At 36.9% G+C, this 23,867-nt stretch overlaps 1 protein-coding gene across 1 annotated transcript in view; it reads left to right on the top strand.

Annotated features, from left to right (window-relative positions):
- LOC137030693 (transmembrane channel-like protein 3) overlaps positions 1-23,867 on the top strand; it is a 105,794-nt gene that overhangs the window by 79,082 nt on the left and 2,845 nt on the right. Inside the window, exons 9-25 of the mRNA XM_067401132.1 lie at positions 1,815-1,913; positions 2,056-2,198; positions 3,014-3,161; positions 5,248-5,291; positions 6,832-6,979; positions 8,029-8,138; positions 8,240-8,318; positions 9,929-10,213; positions 14,507-14,635; positions 16,429-16,496; positions 16,834-16,962; positions 19,746-19,856; positions 20,984-21,109; positions 21,953-22,031; positions 22,199-22,241; positions 22,395-22,659; positions 22,770-22,841. Coding sequence (XP_067257233.1) covers positions 1,815-1,913; positions 2,056-2,198; positions 3,014-3,161; positions 5,248-5,291; positions 6,832-6,979; positions 8,029-8,138; positions 8,240-8,318; positions 9,929-10,213; positions 14,507-14,635; positions 16,429-16,496; positions 16,834-16,962; positions 19,746-19,856; positions 20,984-21,109; positions 21,953-22,031; positions 22,199-22,241; positions 22,395-22,659; positions 22,770-22,841 — 2,078 coding nt within the window. The remainder of the gene's footprint in view (positions 1-1,814; positions 1,914-2,055; positions 2,199-3,013; positions 3,162-5,247; positions 5,292-6,831; positions 6,980-8,028; positions 8,139-8,239; positions 8,319-9,928; positions 10,214-14,506; positions 14,636-16,428; positions 16,497-16,833; positions 16,963-19,745; positions 19,857-20,983; positions 21,110-21,952; positions 22,032-22,198; positions 22,242-22,394; positions 22,660-22,769; positions 22,842-23,867) is intronic.

Genomic DNA, 23,867 nt, shown 5'->3' with positions numbered 1-23,867 from the left:
ATGCTTTTAGGCTACGTGATTCAAGTAATTCCTAACTGAGAGTGACGAGACACTTTTACGTTTTCAACATATTAGACATACAAATAAAAGTAACCTACAAGTGTGCATATTATTGTGCATATTACATATGCCTTGGGTGGGAATTATTTAAAGGGGTCATGAATTGAGAAATCAACTTTTCCTTGAGCTTTTGATATGTAAGAGGTCATCATATCCTGTAAGTCTCAGAACTGAAAACCTCCTTGTTAGTCCAATAAAAGCTTTTATAGACACCAGGCCCAGCGAACGACTCGTCCTGGAATGTGCTTATCTATGTCATAGGTATGAACTCGACAGTATATATTATTATATGAACTCGACAGTAATGCAACAACATGTAAGTAACTGTGTTCATTCTAATGCCTGATCTGATATTAGTGATTCATGTGCAGTCAGATGTTCTTTGTCTATGTGTCAGTAAATCAAACCAGTGACTAAACAATCAACTTCACATTGTTTCTCTTAGTAGGATGAAAATAATCTGTTATTTAAATGCTGATTAAATTATATATATATATATAGAAAGCGATCAAAGAATGCTCCCTTTACAATCGCTGGAGCTGTCAATCAAACTGTGAGTTTATCAGTGACTGAGTTCTGGACTCGCGGCAAAACTCCCATTTCATTCAACAAATCTCTTAGTTACATCAAGTTTGCACTGTTAGTTGTGATGAAAGCATTCGTTAGTGTGCAGAAATTGAGTTGCAATGACAAGATCACTGCTTTCATGCGCTCAACAACATTCTGTGATCGACTACAATGTTCATCACTGCAACCTTTCATGCCACGATCTAAATATAATGAAGTTGATCTAAATGTAATGCAGCACTTTTTTTTACGGTTAGTTAACCTTGAGAGCTGTAATAGTAAAAAACAAAGTTTTCGAGAGAGTTATACTTATCTATTTAAAATGGAAATCACAGCAGTGGGCCTTTACACTGAAATCTCACAGCAGACACGGCAAAACAGAGCGTTCAAACCAGAGGGATAAAATCAGGGTAGGAAAAATGCATTTTATTTCTAAATTTTAACCATTTTTTGATGTAAAAATCATTCTAACATTATAAGCGCACCCCAGGAAACATCATAAAACAATAAAACAACACAATTCATGACCCCTTTAAATGAGGAATATTGTGACACAGTTCTATCTATTGAACGAAGTACAAAGTCCAGGGCATACGCAAAATAAAGGGGCAGGGCCTGGTTGAGTTGTGTTAGTAGTGTGATGAAACTTGCACTTATAGAAAAGAGCGTGACATTTCTCAAAAACACTGAAAGCGATTGACCAATCACAACATACTGGTCCAGCCAACCAATCAGAGCACATTGCACTTTTCAGAAGGAGGGGCTTCATAGAGACAGGAACTAAACAGAGTGTTACTGACAGACTGGGAAGAGAGCAACTGCAACAATATCAAATATTGTTTTTGTTTTTTTTTGTTTTTTAATATTCAGCTCCAACAGATGCCGACAGGGTTAATGTATTGATCCGACAAATCCCGACCAAGTGTCTGAGCATTATATATGACATTATTCTGCTTTATTATTATTTCAGAATGCATGCACATATATTTAAATGCTGCTGTGGGTTCATACATTATTTGTAGACAACGTATTTCATTGAAACTACACAAGGCCATTTTTAGGCCTGGAAATGGAAAATATGGTTAGATTTATTTCACTCCCGGTACAGAGACACAAAGCAATTTTCTGCTCAGGTACGATCTTTTGTCCTCTATCATTCCCTCTGTCTCTCCAATCTGTCCAATCAGCTCCTGGCTGGTGCTCCATTTGGTACCACCCGCAGCAAGACCATTCCCAAGGAGCACCTTTCTTCCGCACAAGATTTGGACACCATCTGGTCACTGGGGGCAAGACTATTATCTCTATTTTTTACTGCTTTACCAATATGCTGTACATATTATCTGTGTAACATAGAGATTTAATTGCAATTGATTTATTTGTGATGTGCAATCTGCCACTTTGTGGTTTTGTACCATGTCTGTGTTGCAGGGATATCTACAATACTCTGTGCTTTTTTACGGCTACTACGGCAATGTGCGTAAAATCGGCAGCGCTGGCTACAGACTACCCTTGGCCTATTTTCTGGTTGGGATGGCAGTTTTTGCCTACAGCTTCATCACTTTGTTAAGAAAGTAATCACCACTAGAAAAATGCTTTGCTTGAAATCGCTGATTAGCTTACATTCACATTTATGCATTTGGTCCCAACGAGAGTTGGTCAAGCTGTACGTGTTCTCAGGTCCTTCATTCCCTGATAATCCAAGCCATGACTTTAAAGGGGACCTATTATGCAAAATTCACTTTTATAAGGTGTATGAACACTGATGTGTGTCCGCAATATGTGAAAACAACCAGCCTATAATGGATTTTTATAAAGGTTGATTCTGAAACACAGCTACTGACAGTTTCTGACATTTTCAGTGCGTGAGATTGTCCTGTTTTGTTGTTGCCATTTTGCCTGAACACAAGCTCTTGAAGCTCCGCCCTCTTCTTGAAAGGGAGCTGAGAGCAGCAGCTCATTTGCATTTAAAGGGAAACATGGAAAACGCATAGTTTTTGCTCACCCCACAAAAAAATAGCAGTTTTAACACGTTATAAAAATGATATGTGGGGTATTTTGTGGTAAAACTTCACATACACACTCTGTGGACACCAGAGACTTATTTTACAATCTTGTAAAACGGGGCATAATAAGTCCCCTTTAACTAACCAAGGTGTGGATTTTCTGTTGAAGCTGGTTTACCAAAGATCTGGTTGACCCGGACTACATTTATAGTGTTTTTAATTCATTTAAGGCCATGTGGTCATTTTTATGCAGTCATGGTCTCTGGTGTAAACTCTGGTATGCAAAATACCTGCATTTAAATTATTTGGCTCCATTTGTGTTCCTTGGAAAAATAACCGCTTACAAGTTCCATAATGCAGCTTCATATGCTGTTTTCTATCAGAATGGCTAAAAACTCCCGCACGAGTTTAGCCGGCGCCTCCGAGGAGAATTACACTTTCTGTTGGCGTGTCTTCTGTGCGTGGGACTACCTGATCGGCAACCCAGAGGCGGCCGAGAGTAAAGGGGCAGCCATCGTCAATAGCATCAGGGTGAGCGTCTCCTACATCCAACAGATCGAAAAAAAAAAACAATCTGTCCTTGGTTCAGTTCTCAATAATCATCCTGTTTTAATTCAGCTCAGCATTGGTTTATGTTCCACTATTAGGCTGTGTGTCCAACAAAGCGTTTTTTCCCGAGGCTAGCACATTTTTCCAGTTGTTTTCAATTGGAGCGTCACATTTTTGAAATGCAAGGAGCATAACGAGGCGTTGAGCATCTATTTAATTTTTTTACTGGTCGCAAACAGCTGAAGAATGTTCAACTTTGGTTAAAATGCAGTGCTCATTACTGTCTTTGTACCCAGCTGTCCAATCACAGTGGAGGAGGGGCAGAACAAATACAACACCCACCAACCACCACGTTCTGCTTGTACAATGACAACAGATGACAACAAGAAGCATAATAATGGAATGAAATAATTTAAAACAAGAGCCAGTGCAAATACTTAACATGGAGACATAACATGAACACCTTCCTAATATTGTGTTGGTCCCCCTTTTGCTGCCAAAACAGCCCTGACCCGTCGAGGCATGGACTCCTCTAGACCCCTGAAGGTGTGCTGTGGTATCTGACACCAAGATGTTAGCAGCAGATCCTTTAAGTCCTGTAAGTTGTGAGGTGGAGCCTCCATGGATCGGACTTGTTTGTTCAGCACATCCCACAGATGCTCGATTGGATTGAGATCTGGGGAATCTGGAGGCCAAGTCAACACCTCAAACTCGTTGTTGTGCTCCTCAAACCTGAACCACTTTTGCTTTGTGTCAGGAGCATTATCCTGCTGAAAGAGGCCACAGCCACCAGGGAATACCGTTTCCATGAAAGGGTGTACATGGTCTGCAACAATGCTTAGGTAGGTGGTACATGTCAAAGTAACATCCACATGGATGGCAGGACCCAAGGTTTCCCAGCAGAACATTGCCCAAAGCATCACACTGCCTCCGCCGGCTTGCCTTCTTCCCATAGTGCATCCTGGTGCCATGTGTTCCTCAGGTAAGAGACGCACACGCACTCGGCCATCCACATGATGTAAAAGAAAACGTGATTCATCAGACTAGACCACCTTCTTCCATTGCTCCGTGGTCCAGTTCTGATGCTCACGTGTCCACTGTTGGCTCTTTCAGTGGTGGACAGGGGTCAGCATGGACACCCTGACTGGTCTATGCAGCTCCATACGCAACAAACTGTGATGAACTGTGTATTCTGACACCTTTCTATCAGAACCAGCATTAACTTCTGGAGCAATTTGAGCTACAGTAGCTCGTCTGTTGGATCGGACCACACGGGCCAGCCTTCGCTGTTATGTCTGATCGGTGTAGTTTGTTTCTGTATTGTTTCTATAAAAATGTCAATACAACGTGAAGTATTTGCTCTGGCTCTTATTTTGTTATTTTATGTTGTTATGCTTGTTGTCATCTGATGACTTTTTACAAGCAGAACGTGCTCATTGGTGCCTCGTTACGCTCCTGGTGTTTTAAAAACGCAGCGCTCCCATTGAAAACAACTGGAAAAAAACGCTTTGGTGGACATACAGTCTTAGAGCTGATTTCCCAGAGAAAACACGTTATTTGAGTCTCATCAGTATCATGCTAAATTCAATGAGTACACAAATGTTGTTTTTTTAAAAGTGCAAAAGTTGTGATTTCTCTCAAATTTATGATAACCATACTACTAATGACAGCGATAAGATTTGGCCATTTTGTGCATTTGTCAGTAGCTTTTAGCTCTTGTTTGTGTCCAATTCTACCAGTAATAATAAACGTTTTTTTTTTTTTTTTTTTTTTTAATAGCTAATATGATTGTTAAAGTAAAATTTTAATTTAATTAGACCATTGAACTGGATAATATAGGTATTATATTGACCATCGGCTGTCCAGTTTTCTAGATATCGTTATCATATTGGTTAACTTTTCAAAATCATTTTCATTTTCTTTCTGTTTTTTATGACAGTACCACACTTTATTGAAGTAAATATAGTACCTATTTGGCAGAAATTATGAGTAATTTTTTATGGGTTTGGGATAATATGTGGTGGATGCTAACTAACCAAAAAAAAATTTATTACTACTTTTTTTTTAGGAGGCCATTGTCGAAGAGCAAGAGAAGAAGAAAGACACAAGCTTGCAAGTTTTTCCTTCTTTATTTGTGTTTTCATTATCACATCAACAAAACCCTAAGTGCTGACTAAGTGTTTTCACCAAAGTTTCTCAAAAGTGCATGTTTAAAAAAACTGGAATGATGGTATCAGTAAGTGACTTACAGTGATGTGCTGTTCCTCTCTATCTGGGGCTGTTGTCACAGCGCTTGTAATGCTGCCTCACACTGCTCTGATTTACACATCTCCTCCCCGTTCCAATGCAATCGCAGCAGAACATGCGAAACGGAGAACATCCCACCGTATTTCATACAAACGGCCTTTTACTGCAGGCGGATGACTGCACCTAAATTGCCATCAGACCTGCTCACACATTAAAGCAGATTGTTATTTTGCTGGAATGCAGCACCCATATGCACACAGGGTTATGCTAACATTTTGTCTAGATTATCATAGCTAAACTTGGTTGAATCTAACGAAACCGGGACACATTTCACCCTAGAAACAAATTTAAAAAAGAAAACTTATTTTGCATGAAGAAAACAAAGCCTAGTTTAATTTATTTATTTATTAAGTTAGTTATTGCATAATGATGACAATATTTTCAGGACAATTGAGCACATTTATTCACCATATTCTCATTACTAAAATGTGCCCAAAGTTTGTAATTATCATTAAATACAGTTCTTTTCCATTTAAAAATATTGCATTAGGGGATTATAATGATCATTTTTAAAGAATACATACTCTCCAAATTAAATAATGTGAACCCAGACATGTTCTTGACAGGTTTCATGAGATATTTTTATAGATTCCTTTCTTATATATCTCTGTAGAGTTTCGAATATGATGACAGAACATTTCTGAAGTGCTTGACTATGACTCACTTGCTTTTGTCTGTGATAAAACAAGTCAGGCAAACTGGGAAATGAAGAGCAGAAAGGGCTTGTTTATTGATGCTGTGCTTGCAGTGTTCAGCCAATGCTGATTTTAGAGCAGTAGGGGAAATAAGCTTTGTTATGATACTTGAAATTTCTTAAGCTTGTATTCAGTGTTTATAACCTCCTGAATCAGAAACATGATGTCAGAAAAGCTTTTATTGAGGTATTTGTTGGGGGTTTATTGGTCCCTGGCAATGGAAACTACGCATTGACTACACTTTAGTCATAAACTAAATCAGCTTATAATACGATGTGGTTTTCGTATTACTCATCTCTTTTTGTATAATGGCAATAAACCGTATAACTGACCATTGTCCTGTCAGTCGATTACTTACGTAGTTGTGCTAGTTTCAGGTTTCTCGCATCACCTCTTTCTTCCCACATAAAATAATTGCAAGTCACTAATCAATAGTTAATTTCCATTAATTAGAAAATGATTAGCTGGTTAAATACAGTCATTTGTTCATCATTGCAATTTAAATCCCTTTCAAGATGATACAGGATCTTGATCACCCTAGCTAAAGTATTTGTTATATAATAAACCTCCAGTTACAAAGACAAAGACGGATGTTTAAAGGTGTATCTGACTGTACTGTTTTCTCATTAATTTCACTTCTATCCCAACAGAGCCGTACTGATCAGTTTGCGGATTCTGGCGAACATTCTCGTCCTGCTGTCATTGGCCGGCAGCATCTACATCATCTACTTTGTGGTGGATCGTTCTCAGAAACTAGAGCAAGAGAAACCTGAGCTGACACTCTGGGAGAAGAACGAGGTACGATTTTATGTTTTATACATTGCATGTATTTATTTATACATTACATTCTTCTTCTTCTATTATTATTCTTTTTTCTTATTCATCTTATTTTCTTCATCTCATTATTATTATTTAATTATTTGTCACATTATTTTTATTTAATTATTCTACTTATTCAATTGTTTGTTTTTTATTTAATATTTTAAATTTTAAAAGTTTTTATTGCTATTGTTATTATTTATTCTTATTTAATTAATTATTCTACTTTTTCTTTAATTATTATTTTGTCTTATTCATCTTATTTTCTTTATCTTATCTTATCATTCTTCTTATTATTAGTTAATTATTATCGTTTAATTTAATCGCCACATTTTTGTTGCTGTTATTATTCTTATTTAATTCTTCTACTACTTCTCCTTTAATATTTTTGTTCATCTTATTTTCTTCATCTCATTATTATTATTATTATTATTATTATTATTATCATCATTATCATTATTATTATTATTTAATTCTTCTACTTATTCGTCTTCTTCATATTGTTATTATTTTTATTATTATTTATATTATTTTTCCTTATTCATCTTATTTTTTTCAACTGAATATTATTTAATTATCTGCCACATTTATTATTATTATTATTATTATTATTATTATTATTATTATTAATAATATAAACAGTAATTAATGAATTATAAGAAGAATATAAGAACTAATAAAAGTGGCGGATAATTAAATAATATTGTAGATAATTAAATAATAGTAATTGATCTACTTATTTAACTTTTTTTTATTATTGCTTTTGCAATTTTTTTTCCATGTTATTATTGTATTATTATTATTATTAATAATAATAATAATAATTCTACTTATTTGTATAATTATCTTCATATTATTAATTTATTTGTATTAGTATTATTATCTAATTGTTTTTAATCTTCTTCTTATTTAATTCTTCTTGCTGCTGCTTCTTCTTATGTCTGCCACATGCATATTGTTTATCAAGTGTTAGTGATTGTGCGTTGTGTATCTGAGGAAGATGTTTATGTATTGGGTTTCTTCATCAGGTGAGTGTGGTGGTGTCCCTCATCACAATGATCGCTCCTTCAGCCTTTGAGCTCGTGGCCCAGTTGGAGATGTACCACCCCAGAACCAGTCTCCGCTTCCAGCTTGCCAGGTAAGAAAATCACTGTTTGAACACTGTAATTGCTCTGGTTTGACTCTACCTCTTTTGTATTTTGTTTATTAAAAGAGAAATATGCCTTTTTTGTTGTTTAGAGTTCTGGTGTTGTACCTGGGAAACCTCTACAGTCTGATTATTGCCCTGCTGGATAAAGTCAACAGTATGAGCTCTGCTGTGAGTCACAATTATATACTTGTTTAACTCACAACCTTTTCTCTAAGGCTGCACGATTGACTAAAGTAAAACCGAAATATAACTTAATAGCAAAAGCTGTGATTTAATTTAAATAAATGTATGCGCTGTGTGTTTCAGAGTGTTTCTTTATATTTGATTATTCAATTTCTGTGGTATTTTTACTTACTACTATTAGACCTACCTGCAAAAAAAAAAAAAAAAAAAAAAAAAAAATATTTATATTTATATATATAATATATATATATATATATATATATATATATATATATATATATATATATATATATATATATATATATATATATATATATATATATATATATATATATATATATATATATATATATATATATATATATATATAGCATTGTTTTACAGTATTTGTATTTTTAGATATCTTTACTGTGGTATCGACTTATGTGTTGAGTATTGTGCGCTTTTGGTGGTATCAGTACCGGATACTAGATTTTTGGTATAGAGACATCCCCATTTGTTACTTAAAAAAAAAAGAAAAAGAGAAGTATTATAAAGTAAATAAAAGTATTATAGTATGTTTTAATAAAGTTAAAATGTTTTAAAAAGTTTTAAAAGGCTAAACTATTCCATGTTTGACTCATATTTAAATTATTAAAAGGGTTTCCTTTCTATTGTCAATCTGGTCAATGTTTATAGGGATTTTAAGAAGTAATTAGTAAGTTACTTATTGAGTAATTAAATTACTTTTCAGACAGAGTAATTAGAAAAGTATTTTATATACAACATTGATGATGTAATTAGTAATTAATTACTTTTTTGAAGTAACTTACCCAACACTGATCGTGATCCAGTGCTTTAGTGTCTCAGAGCAGCTCGGTTCACAGTAAATGCTGCTCCACGTGAACTTCATCTCTGCATCTGCTCTTAGTTTGGGTCGCTTATAATATGCATTTGGAAACGAAACATGTGCTAATCATCTTCCCAAACTTGAAGCGGGTTTCTGTCCAAAAAAAAGCTCATTGGTTTGAAAATGAAAAAATTAAGACAGCTATAAATAGTAGTATTTTCATTTTACTGTTCTGTTGTACAATATAATTATTATTATTATTATTATTATTATATTTTTCTTAAAAGTCGATTATTTTTTTAATTTTTATTTAGCTCTACTTACTATTAATTTAATTAAAGGAATAGTTCACTTCAGAATTATTCTGAATTTTGTCAGATAAATACCTTACGTTTAGTGTTTTTGTTCTTCCCTCATATACATTTACATTTACATTTATGCATTTGGCAGACGCTTTTATCCAAAGCGACTTACATTGCATTATACTACACATTTGTATCTGAGTATGTGCAATCCCTGGGATCGAACCCATGACCTTGGCACTGCTAGTGCCATGCTCTAACCACTGAGCTACAGGAAAGCTATAATATATAATATATATATAATATATTTTGTTATTATGTTTTATTGAACATTCATTGAACATCAAACGATTGATTTCTGTGCAATGAAATTATTCAGATATTTATAATTCTTTAGATAGAAAAATTAAATGTAACATAAAAAAAAACTAACATGAATCATACATATGTATGAATAATTCTAGATTCCTGTGGGTCCAGGAAACCTGTCTGACTCAACATCGTACCTAGCAACCATTTCCCAGCCTACTGAGGACAACCTGTCCACCATTGTCCCGGATATGACGGAGCAGAGGAACAGCACACTGACCATGACTCTTCTGGACCTCAACAACAGCATGACCACTATCAAGAGCACCACATCCTCCAGACAGCCAATGAGAATGCAGGCTCTGCTAAACCAGACCGTCCTCTATGAGTACAACACCAGATCACAGCAAGACCCCTGCTGGGAAACATATGTCGGTCAGGTACTCCTTCACATGGAAATCATTGCTCTCAGGGACTTTGCTGGTGTCCACTCCTGGGGCCTGTACCATAAAGCCAGTTTAGGGGGATAGCTAGCTATGTTTCAGTTTAGTTTGTGCCAGGCCTGGGTTTTAAACACCATGAAAGTGGCACATCTGCTTAAATGAACATAATTATACACAGATAATATATCATATAAATAAGATATGGAATTGGTAGAGAAAGCTTCAAAAATGACTACACGTGAGCATACATGTTCGATGTATCGATTTGTAGGGGGGGGGATGGGGAAATGGGGGGATGGGGGGGATTTCCCACCTTCTGGTTTATGTATCCCTGCCTCTGCTGAATTATTTTTATCCCCGGTGGGGGCGACGAGCAAGCAAAAGGTAACGTTAGCTGACGACGAGCACGCAAAAGGTAACGTTAGCTGACGACGAGCACGCAAAAGGTAACGTTAGCTGATGACGAGCACGCAAAAGGTAACGTTAGCTGACGACGAGCACGCAAAAGGTAACGTTAGCTGATGACGAGCACGCAAAAGGTAACGTTAGCTGACGACGAGCAAGCAAAAGGTAACGTTAGGTGACGACGAGCACGCAAAAGGTAACGTTAGGTGACGACGAGCACGCAAAAGGTAACGTTAGCTGACGACGAGCAAGCAAAAGGTAACGTTAGCTGACGACGAGCAAGCAAAAGGTAACGTTAGGTGACGGCGAGCACGCAAAAGGTAACGTTAGCTGACGACGAGCACGCAAAAGGTAACGTTAGCTGACGACGAGCACGCAAAAGGTAACGTTAGCTGACGACGAGCACGCAAAAGGTAACGTTAGCTGACGACGAGCAAGCAAAAGGTAACGTTAGCTGACGACGAGCACGCAAAAGGTAACGTTAGCTGACGACGAGCACGCAAAAGGTAACGTTAGCTGACGACGAGCAAGCAAAAGGTAACGTTAGGTGACGGCGAGCACGCAAAAGGTAACGTTAGGTGACGACGAGCACGCAAAAGGTAACGTTAGGTGACGACGAGCACGCAAAAGGTAACGTTAGGTGACGACGAGCACGCAAAAGGTAACGTTAGCTGACGACGAGCAAGCAAAAGGTAACGTTAGGTGACGACGAGCAAGCAAAAGGTAACGTTAGGTGACGACGAGCACGCAAAAGGTAACGTTAGCTGACGACGAGCAAGCAAAAGGTAACGTTAGGTGACGGCGAGCACGCAAAAGGTAACGTTAGCTGACGACGAGCAAGCAAAAGGTAACGTTAGGTGACGACGAGCACGCAAAAGGTAACGTTAGCTGACGACGAGCAAGCAAAAGGTAACGTTAGGTGACGGCGAGCACGCAAAAGGTAACGTTAGCTGACGACGAGCACGCAAAAGGTAACGTTAGCTGACGACGAGCAAGCAAAAGGTAACGTTAGGTGACGACGAGCACGCAAAAGGTAACGTTAGCTGACGACGAGCAAGCAAAAGGTAACGTTAGGTGACGGCGAGCACGCAAAAGGTAACGTTAGCTGACGACGAGCACGCAAAAGGTAACGTTAGCTGACGACGAGCACGCAAAAGGTAACGTTAGCTGACGACGAGCACGCAAAAGGTAACGTTAGCTGACGACGAGCACGCAAAAGGTAACGTTAGCTGACGGCAAGCAAGCAAAAGGTAACGTTAGGTGACGACGAGCACGCAAAAGGTAACGTTAGGTGACGACGAGCAAGCAAAAGGTAACGTTAGGTGACGGCGAGCACGCAAAAGGTAACGTTAGCTGACGACGAGCACGCAAAAGGTAACGTTAGCTGACGACGAGCACGCAAAAGGTAACGTTAGCTGACGACGAGCACGCAAAAGGTAACGTTAGGTGACGACGAGCACGCAAAAGGTAACGTTAGCTGACGGCGAGCACGCAAAAGGTAACGTTAGCTGACGACGAGCACGCAAAAGGTAACGTTAGCTGACGACGAGCACGCAAAAGGTAACGTTAGCTGACGACGAGCAAGCAAAAGGTACCGTTAGGTGACGACGAGCACGCAAAAGGTAACGTTAGCTGACGGCGAGCAAGCAAAAGGTAACGTTAGGTGACGACGAGCAAGCAAAAGGTAACGTTAGGTGACGGCAAGCGCGCAAAAGGTAACGTTAGGTGACGACGAGCACGCAAAAGGTAACGTTAGGTGACGACGAGCACGCAAAAGGTAACGTTAGCTGACGGCGAGCACGCAAAAGGTAACGTTAGCTGACGACGAGCACGCAAAAGGTAACGTTAGCTGACGACGAGCACGCAAAAGGTAACGTTAGGTGACGACGAGCACGCAAAAGGTAACGTTAGCTGACGACGAGCAAGCAAAAGGTAACGTTAGGTGACGACGAGCACGCAAAAGGTAACGTTAGCTGACGGCGAGCAAGCAAAAGGTAACGTTAGCTGACGGCGAGCAAGCAAAAGGTAACGTTAGGTGACGACGAGCACGCAAAAGGTAACGTTAGGTGACGACGAGCACGCAAAAGGTAACCGTTTTGTTGCTCTTTAATGTGTCGTGTCCATGGTCGTGAAAGATTGCTGTAGCGCCTCAGCTCAAGAGGCTCGTAAACCAATCATCTCTTCCTACGAATCCATTTATAGCATTAAATAAACATGAATGAACATGAGAATCAGTGTTGTTTCAAACACGGAAAGATGTCAATATACACAATTTTTCAAGTTTAACTCCATTAATTCCAAGATTACAGTGAGATTAATCTAGATTAAAAAAAAAAAATCTATGCCCACCACTGATTTTTACAAATGTGCGCACTTTTGGACAAAAAGTTTGTATGTGTATGCACTGATCAAAAATAAATGGGGACAAACGCGATTGAATATAAAGGTTTGTGTCTCGTTATTCTATTAATAACTACCGATTGACTACAATTGTCATTGTAGTGTTGCAATATCTAAGCTATCTAATACTTCAAATCTCAAGGTTAAATCAGATTTTTTTTGTAAAAATGTTTCTGTAACAGCTGCCAAAAATAGTATATAGCTCTACTGTGGTTTTTAACAAATTAAAAAAAAAAAAAAATCAAAACATCCCCCCCTCTGTTTTTTCATAAATTGCACCCTGTGTATACCTATATATTTATTATCAACTATATTCACAACTCTCACTTTCACTGATATAGCAACATATTTTCTTCTTGCTGTGTAAATATATAATTCATAATGTTCAATTCTCTCATGATCTCTCAATGCATGTGATTGGCTGTTTGCTACTGATGCCACACATGCTCCATGAAGTCAGAATCAAAGCCTGAGTTGACAGAGAAAGTCATGATGATCAGCGTCATGGTACCAACAAAGCCTGATTGAATTGGTTTGGTTTTGTCAACTTGAAACTATGTTGAACTATCATCATGGTACAGGCCCCTGGCTGGACCCTTCATAGGCACTAGCCATGGGATCATCACTTAACACATTTCTTCAGTTCACTGCTGAAGGTACCTGTTCTTGAAGTGAAACTTGAAAACAAAACTGACCCTCTTTACTTTCTTCATTCTGGTTGTTATTGGGCACAATGATTCATTGTTATTCCAAGTGATTCAATAAATTAGAAAGTTCCTCTACATTTTTTTTTTTTAACTCAATGACTTGTTTCAGTCTTAAAATAGGACCAAGCAAAACAAAGCTATTAAAATATAATGATATAATGATTATCTCACGAAATTTATGTATGTACACTACAAGACTTCGAAAGTTTGGGGTCGGTAAGATTGTTGAAGTCAAAAATACAGTAAAAACATTGTGAAATATTATTACAATTTAAAACAACTGTTTTCTATTTGAATATATAGTATTTATTCCTGTGATCAAATCTGAATTTTCAGCATCATTACTCCAGTCTTCAGTGTCACATGATCCTTCAGAAATCATTCTAATATGATGATTTGCTGCTCAAGAAACATTTTGTTCTGGATTCTTTCATGAATAGAAAGTTTAAAAGAACAGCATTTATTTGAAACAGAAATCTTTTGTACTCAGACACACTCGATGTTGTTTCTGAGATCTATACAGACACATTATACAGAAGCATTACAATATCAATGTTTCCTTCTAGAGGAGATGAATGTAGATTGGATGTGTGGGTTGAAATATCCAGCCCGGCTTTCATTTAATGAAACTGCTGTCAGGTTTGCTGTCTTTCTCTTGGTTTAAATCCAAAGATCTGATTTAGCATCGTGCTTGGAGATACTGATGGTCTGTGGAGGGGTAAAATTGCACCCTCACAAGGTAAATGCAGGCAGTTTATTTTGTTTATCTTATTTACAGGAGATGTTGAAGCTCTCCATCATTGATATGATCTTCACGGTGGCGAGTATCCTGCTCATTGATTTTATTCGGGGACTGGTGGTTCGATACTTGAGTGACTGCTGCTGTTGGGACTTGGAGAGCAAGTTTGTAAGTCTGTTCAAAAACACACTTTGAGAGGTTTTTCCAAGCAGATTTGTGAACAATAACTACTTTTATTCGTCACCTGTTAAGATGGAATAAGGTATTTTAACATGTCCGTCAGCATCTGTGATGTGCTGTTGATTATGATAGGGAGATATTTGTTCCTTTTAAAGGGGTCATGAACTGAGAAATCAACTTTTCCTTGAGCTTTTGATAAATAAGAGGTCATCGTACTATAAGAATATCCTGTAAATTTCAGAACTGAAAACCTTCTTTAAGTCCAAAAACAGCTTTTATTGTAACCAAGGCCAGATAACAACTTGTTGTGGAATGTGCCTCTTTATTACGTAATAGTGCAACAAAAGACTGCCTCTGCAGAAGAAATCAACGCCTACTTCATCATTGCATCATTAGCCCCACCCACCGTCGTGTTCGTGAGATGAGGAGAGAAGAGCGATACAGGACTAAAATAACATTACCTTTCAATGGATCCTTATGCTAGGAATATGGTTATTTATTTTCAACAATGTGAATGTCTCAGTTGAGCTTTATTTATTTGTATTCAGCACATTTCACTGTGGATTATTTGGTAAATCAATCGCATTTCGGCGCAGTCTTTGCAAACAGACTTTAATGATATGGACTCGACAGTAATGCAACAACATGTCAGTAACTGTGTTCATTCTAATGCCTGATCTGATATTAGTGATTCATGTGCAGTCAGATGTTCTTACGTGTCAGTAAATCAAACCTAAATGGTCAACTTCATGTTGTTTCTCTTAGTAGGATGAAAATAATCGAGTTATTTAAACTGTGATTAAATTATATATAGAAACGCTTTCTTTACAGTCATGGAGCTGTCAATCAAACAGTGTGAGTTTATCAGTGAGTAAACCTTGAGAACTGTAATAGTAAAAACGTGCTAAAAGCTTTCGAGAGAGTAACACTTAGCTATTTCAAATGGAAAGGTGTCAGCCAATCACAGCAGTGGGCGTTTACACTGAAGTCTCACAGCAGACACGCCCCTTAAAACAGAGCATTCAAATCCGAGGGATATAATCAGGGTTGGAAAAATGCCTTTTATTTCTAAATTATGACAATTTTTGATGTAAAAATCATACTGACATTATAAGTGCACCCCAGGAAACATCATAAAACATTAAAACGACGCAGTTCATGACCCCTTTAAAAGTCATTAATCTCTCAGAGTATGAAAACATAGAAATTTATAGTAATGCATTTATAATAGACCTTAGTAATACATCTCCTCTTTTTTTTTCATTTAAAACAAGGCGTTATAAACATACAGTCTATTTATTGAGTTGTTTTGTTGAGAACCTTGATGTTGAATGAAAAAAAAATTCTACTGGACAAAAACACATTTTTATTTATGTCAAATTAAATGGGGCATCTGCAGAAAATATGTACTATTTCAAGTGTGATACGACTAAAGAAGTAAACTTATTACTTGTATCCTACATTTTCTATAATAGGGATTTCTAAACTTTATTTATTTATGTATGTATTTATTTTTGTCGGCCGAACCCCTTTGACCTAAAATATTTACTTGAAGTAATATTTGATATAAAATAACAACACATTCGGATGTTCATGGTTCTCTGATGGTCACATGACATACAGGTAATCACATAAAACTTGACACATGTTTTAGTAAGTGTTTCATTGTCAGTATTATTTATTTTAAATTGTTATGATTTAATTAATTATTAGCTTTTCAACAACTCTCACATCAATCCCTGCTCTATAACATGTATGAATAAATTATATTCCCTTTCCAGCCAGAATATGGTGAATTTAAAATAGCTGAAAATGTCCTTCATCTGATATACAACCAGGGAATGATATGGTAAGTGATGATTTATCCATTTGTCTGCACATTATCTTTGACATGATCATGATTATAATATCAAAAGAAATGCATCACAATGATTATTTTTAATTAATTGTGACTGCTGTTTATCTCTGATACACACATATATTTAAAATACCCGATATCTCTCTGTGTATTGTTATACATAAGCGTATCTATCTATATCTGCAATAAACTGTACTTTTGCTGTGGTGCTCCATTGCCCTTCAGCTTTTTAATCCCACAATAATGACTTTTCCGGAGCTCTATGTGCACAAGCAGAACTCCTTTAAGAGGGGAAATAAATCTTTCCTGTCTTTCTCTCCCCCTGTAGGATGGGAGCATTCTTTTCTCCCTGTCTGCCCGCCTTTAACGTCCTGAAGCTCATTGGGCTGATGTACCTGCGGAGCTGGGCTGTGCTGACCTGTAACGTCCCCCATCAGCAGGTCTTTAAGGCCTCCAGGTCAGTGAGGCAGAATGAGGTCATCAGAGGGTAGACATTAATTTACTGTGGATCTGACACGAGTGTAGCTGACCTACGACAATCTGCTATAATTTGCTTACACTAGTTTCATAAATCCCTGGGCCAGTTGAGCTGGATGCAATTCCAGTTAATTTGTAGTTTAACTGTTTGCATTTGCAGGACTTTCATACTTTCTATTTGTTTGTGATTACTGCAACATGCGTTTTTTGGGACTCAACTTAAAAACAATTTAGAGCTGTTGAATTGTTTTGAGTCTGTTATTTCCTTGAAATGTAAAATATTATTTTGATATTATATATTCATTTGAATATTAAATATTTCCTGAATTTTTTTATTTAAGATATTTACAGGTTTTATTATTATTAGTTTGTAATTATTACAAGACAGATGCTTTAAAATAGCTTGAATCTAACACCCTTGCTTCATTTAGTATAAGCAGATGCATGAATATGCAAATTAGCCCCGCCTTCACTCACTCACAGAAGCTCAGAATATCCACTCGGTCAGCTGCGTTTTATTTATCACTTTCTACAACGTCGACGTACACATAACAATAATTAATAGGCCTTTTGCTTAACTACGTTACCAAATAATGTGTTGTTAATGCTACACAAACCATGTTCCCGTTCGCCATCTCGGTCTGCCTTATAAAAATCAGCATGCTTAGAAACGTTTTGAACAACTCTGACGTCTCCACATCAAAGGAGAAGTTCATTGTAGCATCGTAACATACCTCATATACATAATTCACCCGCTATATTGCTAAATGCACAGGATTAGTCCTATGTTATGTTTTAAATTCATTTACTTGATTATGAAAAGTGAACAGCATGAGTAAGAGCATCATAAGATGCGCAATATATCGGGAGTCATGGAGTGGGTCAGACATGATTTCGACCACTTCTTTAAGTTATGTTTTGTAGAAAGCCTTTCTTTAAAGTGAATTTCGTTTTGTAAAAATTGTATCTTAATTTTAATCAATGTTTCATCAACCAATTGCCTGGATTTAATAAATATATAATATAATCATGACAATATAATCATGGCGCCGGCGCGATCACTTGCACGTGAACTGGAGCACGTCTTACAGGCTAAATGAACCGAAACTAATCAGCTGCTCGCCTCGCAGACATGAGAAAAATATCTATAGAAAGCTTGAAATATCTACTTTAAAACGAAATGGTTAAAAATGAAAAGAAATAGGCTACTCTGATTATGTAGCCTAATCCGAATGAAATGTACATTCTCTCTCTAGGCGTGTCCAGTATATGCAGAGATGATGAGAGTCAGCAATGTCAACTTCATCTTTGCAGCCGACACTGATTCAGAAAACATTACTTTATTAATAAACAATTAAAATGTCTCCTTGATGTTTTGGTCACATTCATAATTATTACATTTTTTGCCGGTTCTTTATGGCAAGCTTTATGCGTGCGCTTGAATCCTATAGACTATATTACATAAACGCTCATTATTATGGTTTATTCTCTCCAGTATTTAAGAAATTAAATTAATATAAATGTGATTAGTCAACTAATTGCTTAAATGAATAACTACTAGTCGACTAGAAAAACTTATTTCACATATTTATCGATCCAGCATGTCACAAAGGGTATTCTGGTTTTGAGCTCAGCTCGCATGTTCACAGACACACACAGAGCATCGTTCATTATTATCAGTTTAAAATTATATTTGTGTATAACCGCAGCGCACACCAGAGAAAAACCTTTGCAGGTCCTATGGCTGAGAGAGAGCCTAACCGCTTCAGTGAGCTCAATTATAGTAACGCGGCATTTTTTTGCCAGTAACGGTAACAGCGTTGTAACGGGAGAAAAAAGTAATTTCGTTTGATTACTCATTACTGAAAAAAGTTACTAACACAGTTTATTTATAACGCCGTTATTCCCATTACTGGTTACAATGTAGTTTGTGACGTCAGAAACACCAGCGATTTCAAAACGTGTTTTTGAGACTTTCCTTGGTTCACTGCAGTTTTAAAAAGAAAATACTCAGCAATTGTGTTTGAACATGTGATGATTTTGCACGTGATTTGTCTTAAAGCATTTCAAAAACATCACATAGACATATAAACAACATTAAAAACTTGATTTTCACCACAGGGGGTCTTTAACCTACACCAAGTTTGACAGGCTTTTGACAGGCTTAAATTGCAACGAATAACTGTGTTTTCTACATCTTTCTTAGCTTGAAAGCCTCTCCAACCTATTTCTACATGTTTCTGGTTGCTGGTAAAACAACGTTTTTGAAGATTAAAATGGCTGGAGTGTAAATTCCTCTGACAAGAGCTGTAATGTGAAACCATTTTCGTTTTTTTACGAGCTGTGAGATTAATTTAAAATTGGCGAGCATTCGGTGTACGGATCAGGGACTCTATGAACGGTACGCTTTTGTTCTCTGCTTCACTGAATCCAAACCCCTCTCATTTTCCAGTGTGGTGAGTACAGAAGATAGCAGTGCATACTTCAGTGTGTCAAAGCGTCTCTTTAAGATTAATGCAATTGCATCTTCATCGAAGCTTTATCAGTCAGTCACAGATGTGAGGCGAAACATTACAGTCTAGCCTAAACATATATCATCTTCAGCAATACTGCTGGGTTTGATACGATATAAAGGAATCATGTCACTGCAGGCGTGGAGTGTAAAACTTATCATCAGATATTATGAAATGGTCAAATCATTGTAGTTTCATTGTGTATCTGAGTTAGTCCTTTACTGGGATTGTTTTTAATTTTATTCCCCAGATCAAATAACTTCTATCTGGCGATGCTTCTCTTCATGCTTTTCCTGTGTATGTTACCGACCATTTTTGCCATCGTGAGGTACCGGCCGTCTCAGTACTGTGGACCATTCAGGTAAATAATATGGGATGGCGTTTGAATCTAATGTCATTCAAGGTGATGTATATAATTTTTTCGGGACATTGAAATACTTTCACGGATCCCAGAGATCTGCAAAGGCCGCTATAAGCAAACGATTCGTGGTTGACTACCCTTAAAAAGTTTTGATAACACTTTAGTATAGGGAACACATATTCACTATTAACTATGACTTAATAAACGCCTCAATTAATGCCTAATTACTGCTCATTAATAGATAATAAGGTAGTTGTTAAGTTTAGGTATTGGGTAGGATTAAGAATGTAGAATAAGGCATTAATATGTGCTTAATAAGTACTAATAAACAGCCAATCTCCTAGTAATATGCAAGCTAATAAGCAACTAGTTAAAAGACCCTAAAATAAAGTGTTACCATAGATTTAAGTGGTTCTTGCCATTTTGTTTGGTGACACTAGTGGAAATGCAGAGATATGGCATAGATGGTACATTGCAAATTGCATATATGAAACTGCTTGAAATCATATCTTTATTATTATTATTATTATTATACTTTTTTTTATGTATCAGCTGCCAGAGTTCGTGCCAGGAGTCACAGGCAGCTGCCACGAACATTTGTTGCAGTTTCTGCTGTAAACTACACTTTTTTTTGTTTGTTTTTTGTTTTCTAAATAAAAGATTTGATTATGCATATTATATACCAGCAAGCAGATGCGACCAGAATAATGAATGTTAAACCAGTGAAATTTCGAAACACTTATGATGTAACAAAGCCTTGTTTACTGAAATCACATGACTAATTAATTAACTAAGTAATTAATGACAGAATTTTCAGTTTTGGGTGAACTAACCCTTTAATGCAAAATAAATCCAGGGGGATTTTGCAGTGATGCCTAGTGGACTCTCAATTACTACACATGCCTGAAATGTTGAAATGTTATGTTACAAGAAAGAGACAGTAGAGTGATATGAGATATGAAGAAAATTGTTTGTCTGGTTTAATCAGTTTAGTGTCAATATGATAGATTACAGAATGATTGACCAGTTACAATCAATTATTCCTGAGCTTAACATGAAATGTTATAATTTACATGAAAATACATGTCTTTCTGCATTTCCTCACATCTTCTCTGCCTCTCTGTAAGTGGGCAGGAGAAGATTTACGACATCATCTCCGAAACCATTGCCAACGACTTCCCGATGTGGTTCAATAAAGTGATGAGTTACGTCACCAGTCCTGTGGTGGTGCTGCCTGCTTTGCTCCTACTATTGTAAGTACTTCTATCTACACTGACCTTAATTACCACAGGGAAAAGAGCTTGGAAATAAAAGCCCATCAAGACAATTGTTGATGTTGGCTTGACAAAGCCCTGACTAAAAAAAAATTAATTAAAATGTTCTGGATGGTTACTACTACAGTTCAAATGTTCGGGGTCTGCGAGATTGTTTTTATCTTTTTTTGTTCACCACGGCTGTATTTATTTAACAGTGATATTGTGAAATATTATCACAATTTAAAATGACTGTTTTCTATTTGAATATATAGTAAAATGTAATTTATTCCTGTGATCAAAGCTGAATTTTCAGCATCATTACTTCAGTCTTTAGTGTCACATGATCCTTCAGAAATCATTCTAATATGCTGATCTGCTGCTCAAGAAACATTTCTGATTATCAAAAAGCTTTGTTTTTTTTCAGCATTCTTTGATGAATAGATCTTTTGTAACATTATATATGTTTTTACTGTCACTTTTGATCAATTTAATGCATCCTTGCTGAAAAGACATGAATAAAAAACGTACTGACCCCCACTTTTGAACAATAAATGGGGATCTATGTGAAATTCAGATATTTTTAATAATCTGCCGTTAAAAAAACAGGTTGATATACATTAGGAAGAACATATAGCCTCATGCCTAAGCTGAGTTTGGAGGATTTAGATTGAAAGCTTTTACTTTTACAAGTTTTGGTCTGTGATTAGAGAGTTAGAAAAAGCCTTTTATCCCTGTTTGTACAATAAGAGCAAGTTGGTTTAGTCAAGCCAGCATAATTCGACCAGGCAAGCATGCCTTCATTGCACTCAACCTTGTGCTGTTTGTCACTGTATCTTCCAGCATGCTGATCTACTACCTACAATCCATCGCTAGATCACTCAAAGTCACCAACAGCCAGCTGAGACTGCAGCTGCAGACCGTGAGTCACTCTAAATGGAATATCATTATGATACATTTCAGTTCATTTAGCAAATCCGTGATTTACAATAAGGAACCCGAGCGAAACAGGATAAGGTCTTTGGATTTCATATAATCTCATTTCTCCAGCAGTTTATTTTATAACACTAATTAAATTTCCTGTTGCAGGAGCGCACAGACGACAAGAAGAAAGTATTTCAGTTAGCTGCAGGTACTTTGTCTATAAACCATCTTCATTATGAATACAAGGGAATGTTTCGGGGCACATTTCAGGCCGCTGAGTGTGATGTACTCACAATATATAACATCATATGGCAATATCAGCTTGTCTGGACATTTGGGTGTGTAAATGTGTGATTTACAGCACGTCTGCAAGCACCTGAGGGCGGCGATAAAAAGCCGGAACAAGAGAGCGACATCACTAGTGTGGAGTCGTCCGCCCGCTCCACCCCCCCTCCGCGGCGCAATGGTAGCGTCACCAACTTCGAATCTCCCGTCCGGCATGGCAACAGCATCCGGACCATAACCCAGTCGGCTTCACGGGCTGACGTCCCCGGAACGGCCGGAGCGACGCGGAGTCCCTCTGTCCCAGTGCGGCAGAAACACAAATCGGAGCACGTAGCCAGTAGGTCTGTGCTGCTCTGTGGTATAAGAGCTTTATATTTCAATTCACTGCTGCTTAGGTTCCATACATCTGCTGTTCATGAAGCTTCACTGCCCTCCATTTCTGCCTGTGTAGTGCTTTCAGAATGTACAGCAGCCCCTCAGTTCCTCAAAGACAAGTGCGACGAGTGGAGTACATACCCATCAGGTTTGGTATATTCATGAAGTCTGATTATCTGTTTCTACCTATTCTGTTTCTAATACAAATCAAGCTCTGTCAACAGCGTTTGTGGCATAATGTAGATTACTGCAGAAAATAATTTCTGCTTAGCCTTCATTTTCATGTTTTGTTTATTTAAAGGTAAAAATAATTGTTTCAGCAACTAAAAAACAATTAAAAATGATTTTTTTTTAATTCATTTATTTGTTACTTGCCAAAACAACACTTGTAATTTTCATATTTTTTTTTTTAATTACTAAAACTGAAATGAAAATAAAGCTAAATAGAATAAAAAAAAATAATAAAAATTACAAAAGCACTTTATAAAATTAATAATAGTAAGTAAATAAATAATAATAACACTGGATTACAGTAAGTCGACATTTATGTGATTAAAATCAAATCGACATTGACTAGTTGCTGATGACATCATTATAGGGGACCTTTTATGCCCCTTTTTACAATATGTAAAATAAGTCTCTGATGTCCCTAAAGTTGTAGCTCAAAATACCCCACAGATCATTTTTTGTTAAAATTGACACTTTTTGCGGGTGAGCAAAAATGTGCCATTTTTTGTGTGTCCCTTTAAATGCAAATGAGCTGCTGCTCCCAGCCCCCTTTCGAGAAGAGGGCGGAGTTTCAAAAGCTCATGCTCCTGGCACACTGGCAACAACAAAACAGGACAATCTCACGCACTAAAAGTGTCAGTAGAGGTGTTCAGCCTTGTATGTTTCAGAATCAACATTTGTGAAAATTCAGCATTGAAAAACCCTCATTTTTGAAGCAGTCTGGCACAAAATGATTGGTCGCAAATGTTTAAGAATTAATTGTAGGGGGGAATCTGAATCAGCTCATTTGAAGATATTTTTTTGCTCTTGATTTATGGGAATTATAAAGAAAATGAGTGAGTGGATTTTACCATTATAGGCTGGTTGTTCACATTCAGCTTACAAACGGCCGCACCCACCACTATATACTTGTTGACATACTGTAAGACTAGTGTGACAGAAGCAC

This window comes from Chanodichthys erythropterus, chromosome 11 (genome assembly GCF_024489055.1).
Source record: "Chanodichthys erythropterus isolate Z2021 chromosome 11, ASM2448905v1, whole genome shotgun sequence".
NCBI classification, from domain to species: domain Eukaryota; kingdom Metazoa; phylum Chordata; class Actinopteri; order Cypriniformes; family Xenocyprididae; genus Chanodichthys; species Chanodichthys erythropterus.
This window is presented reverse-complemented; position numbering and strand designations above follow the sequence as displayed.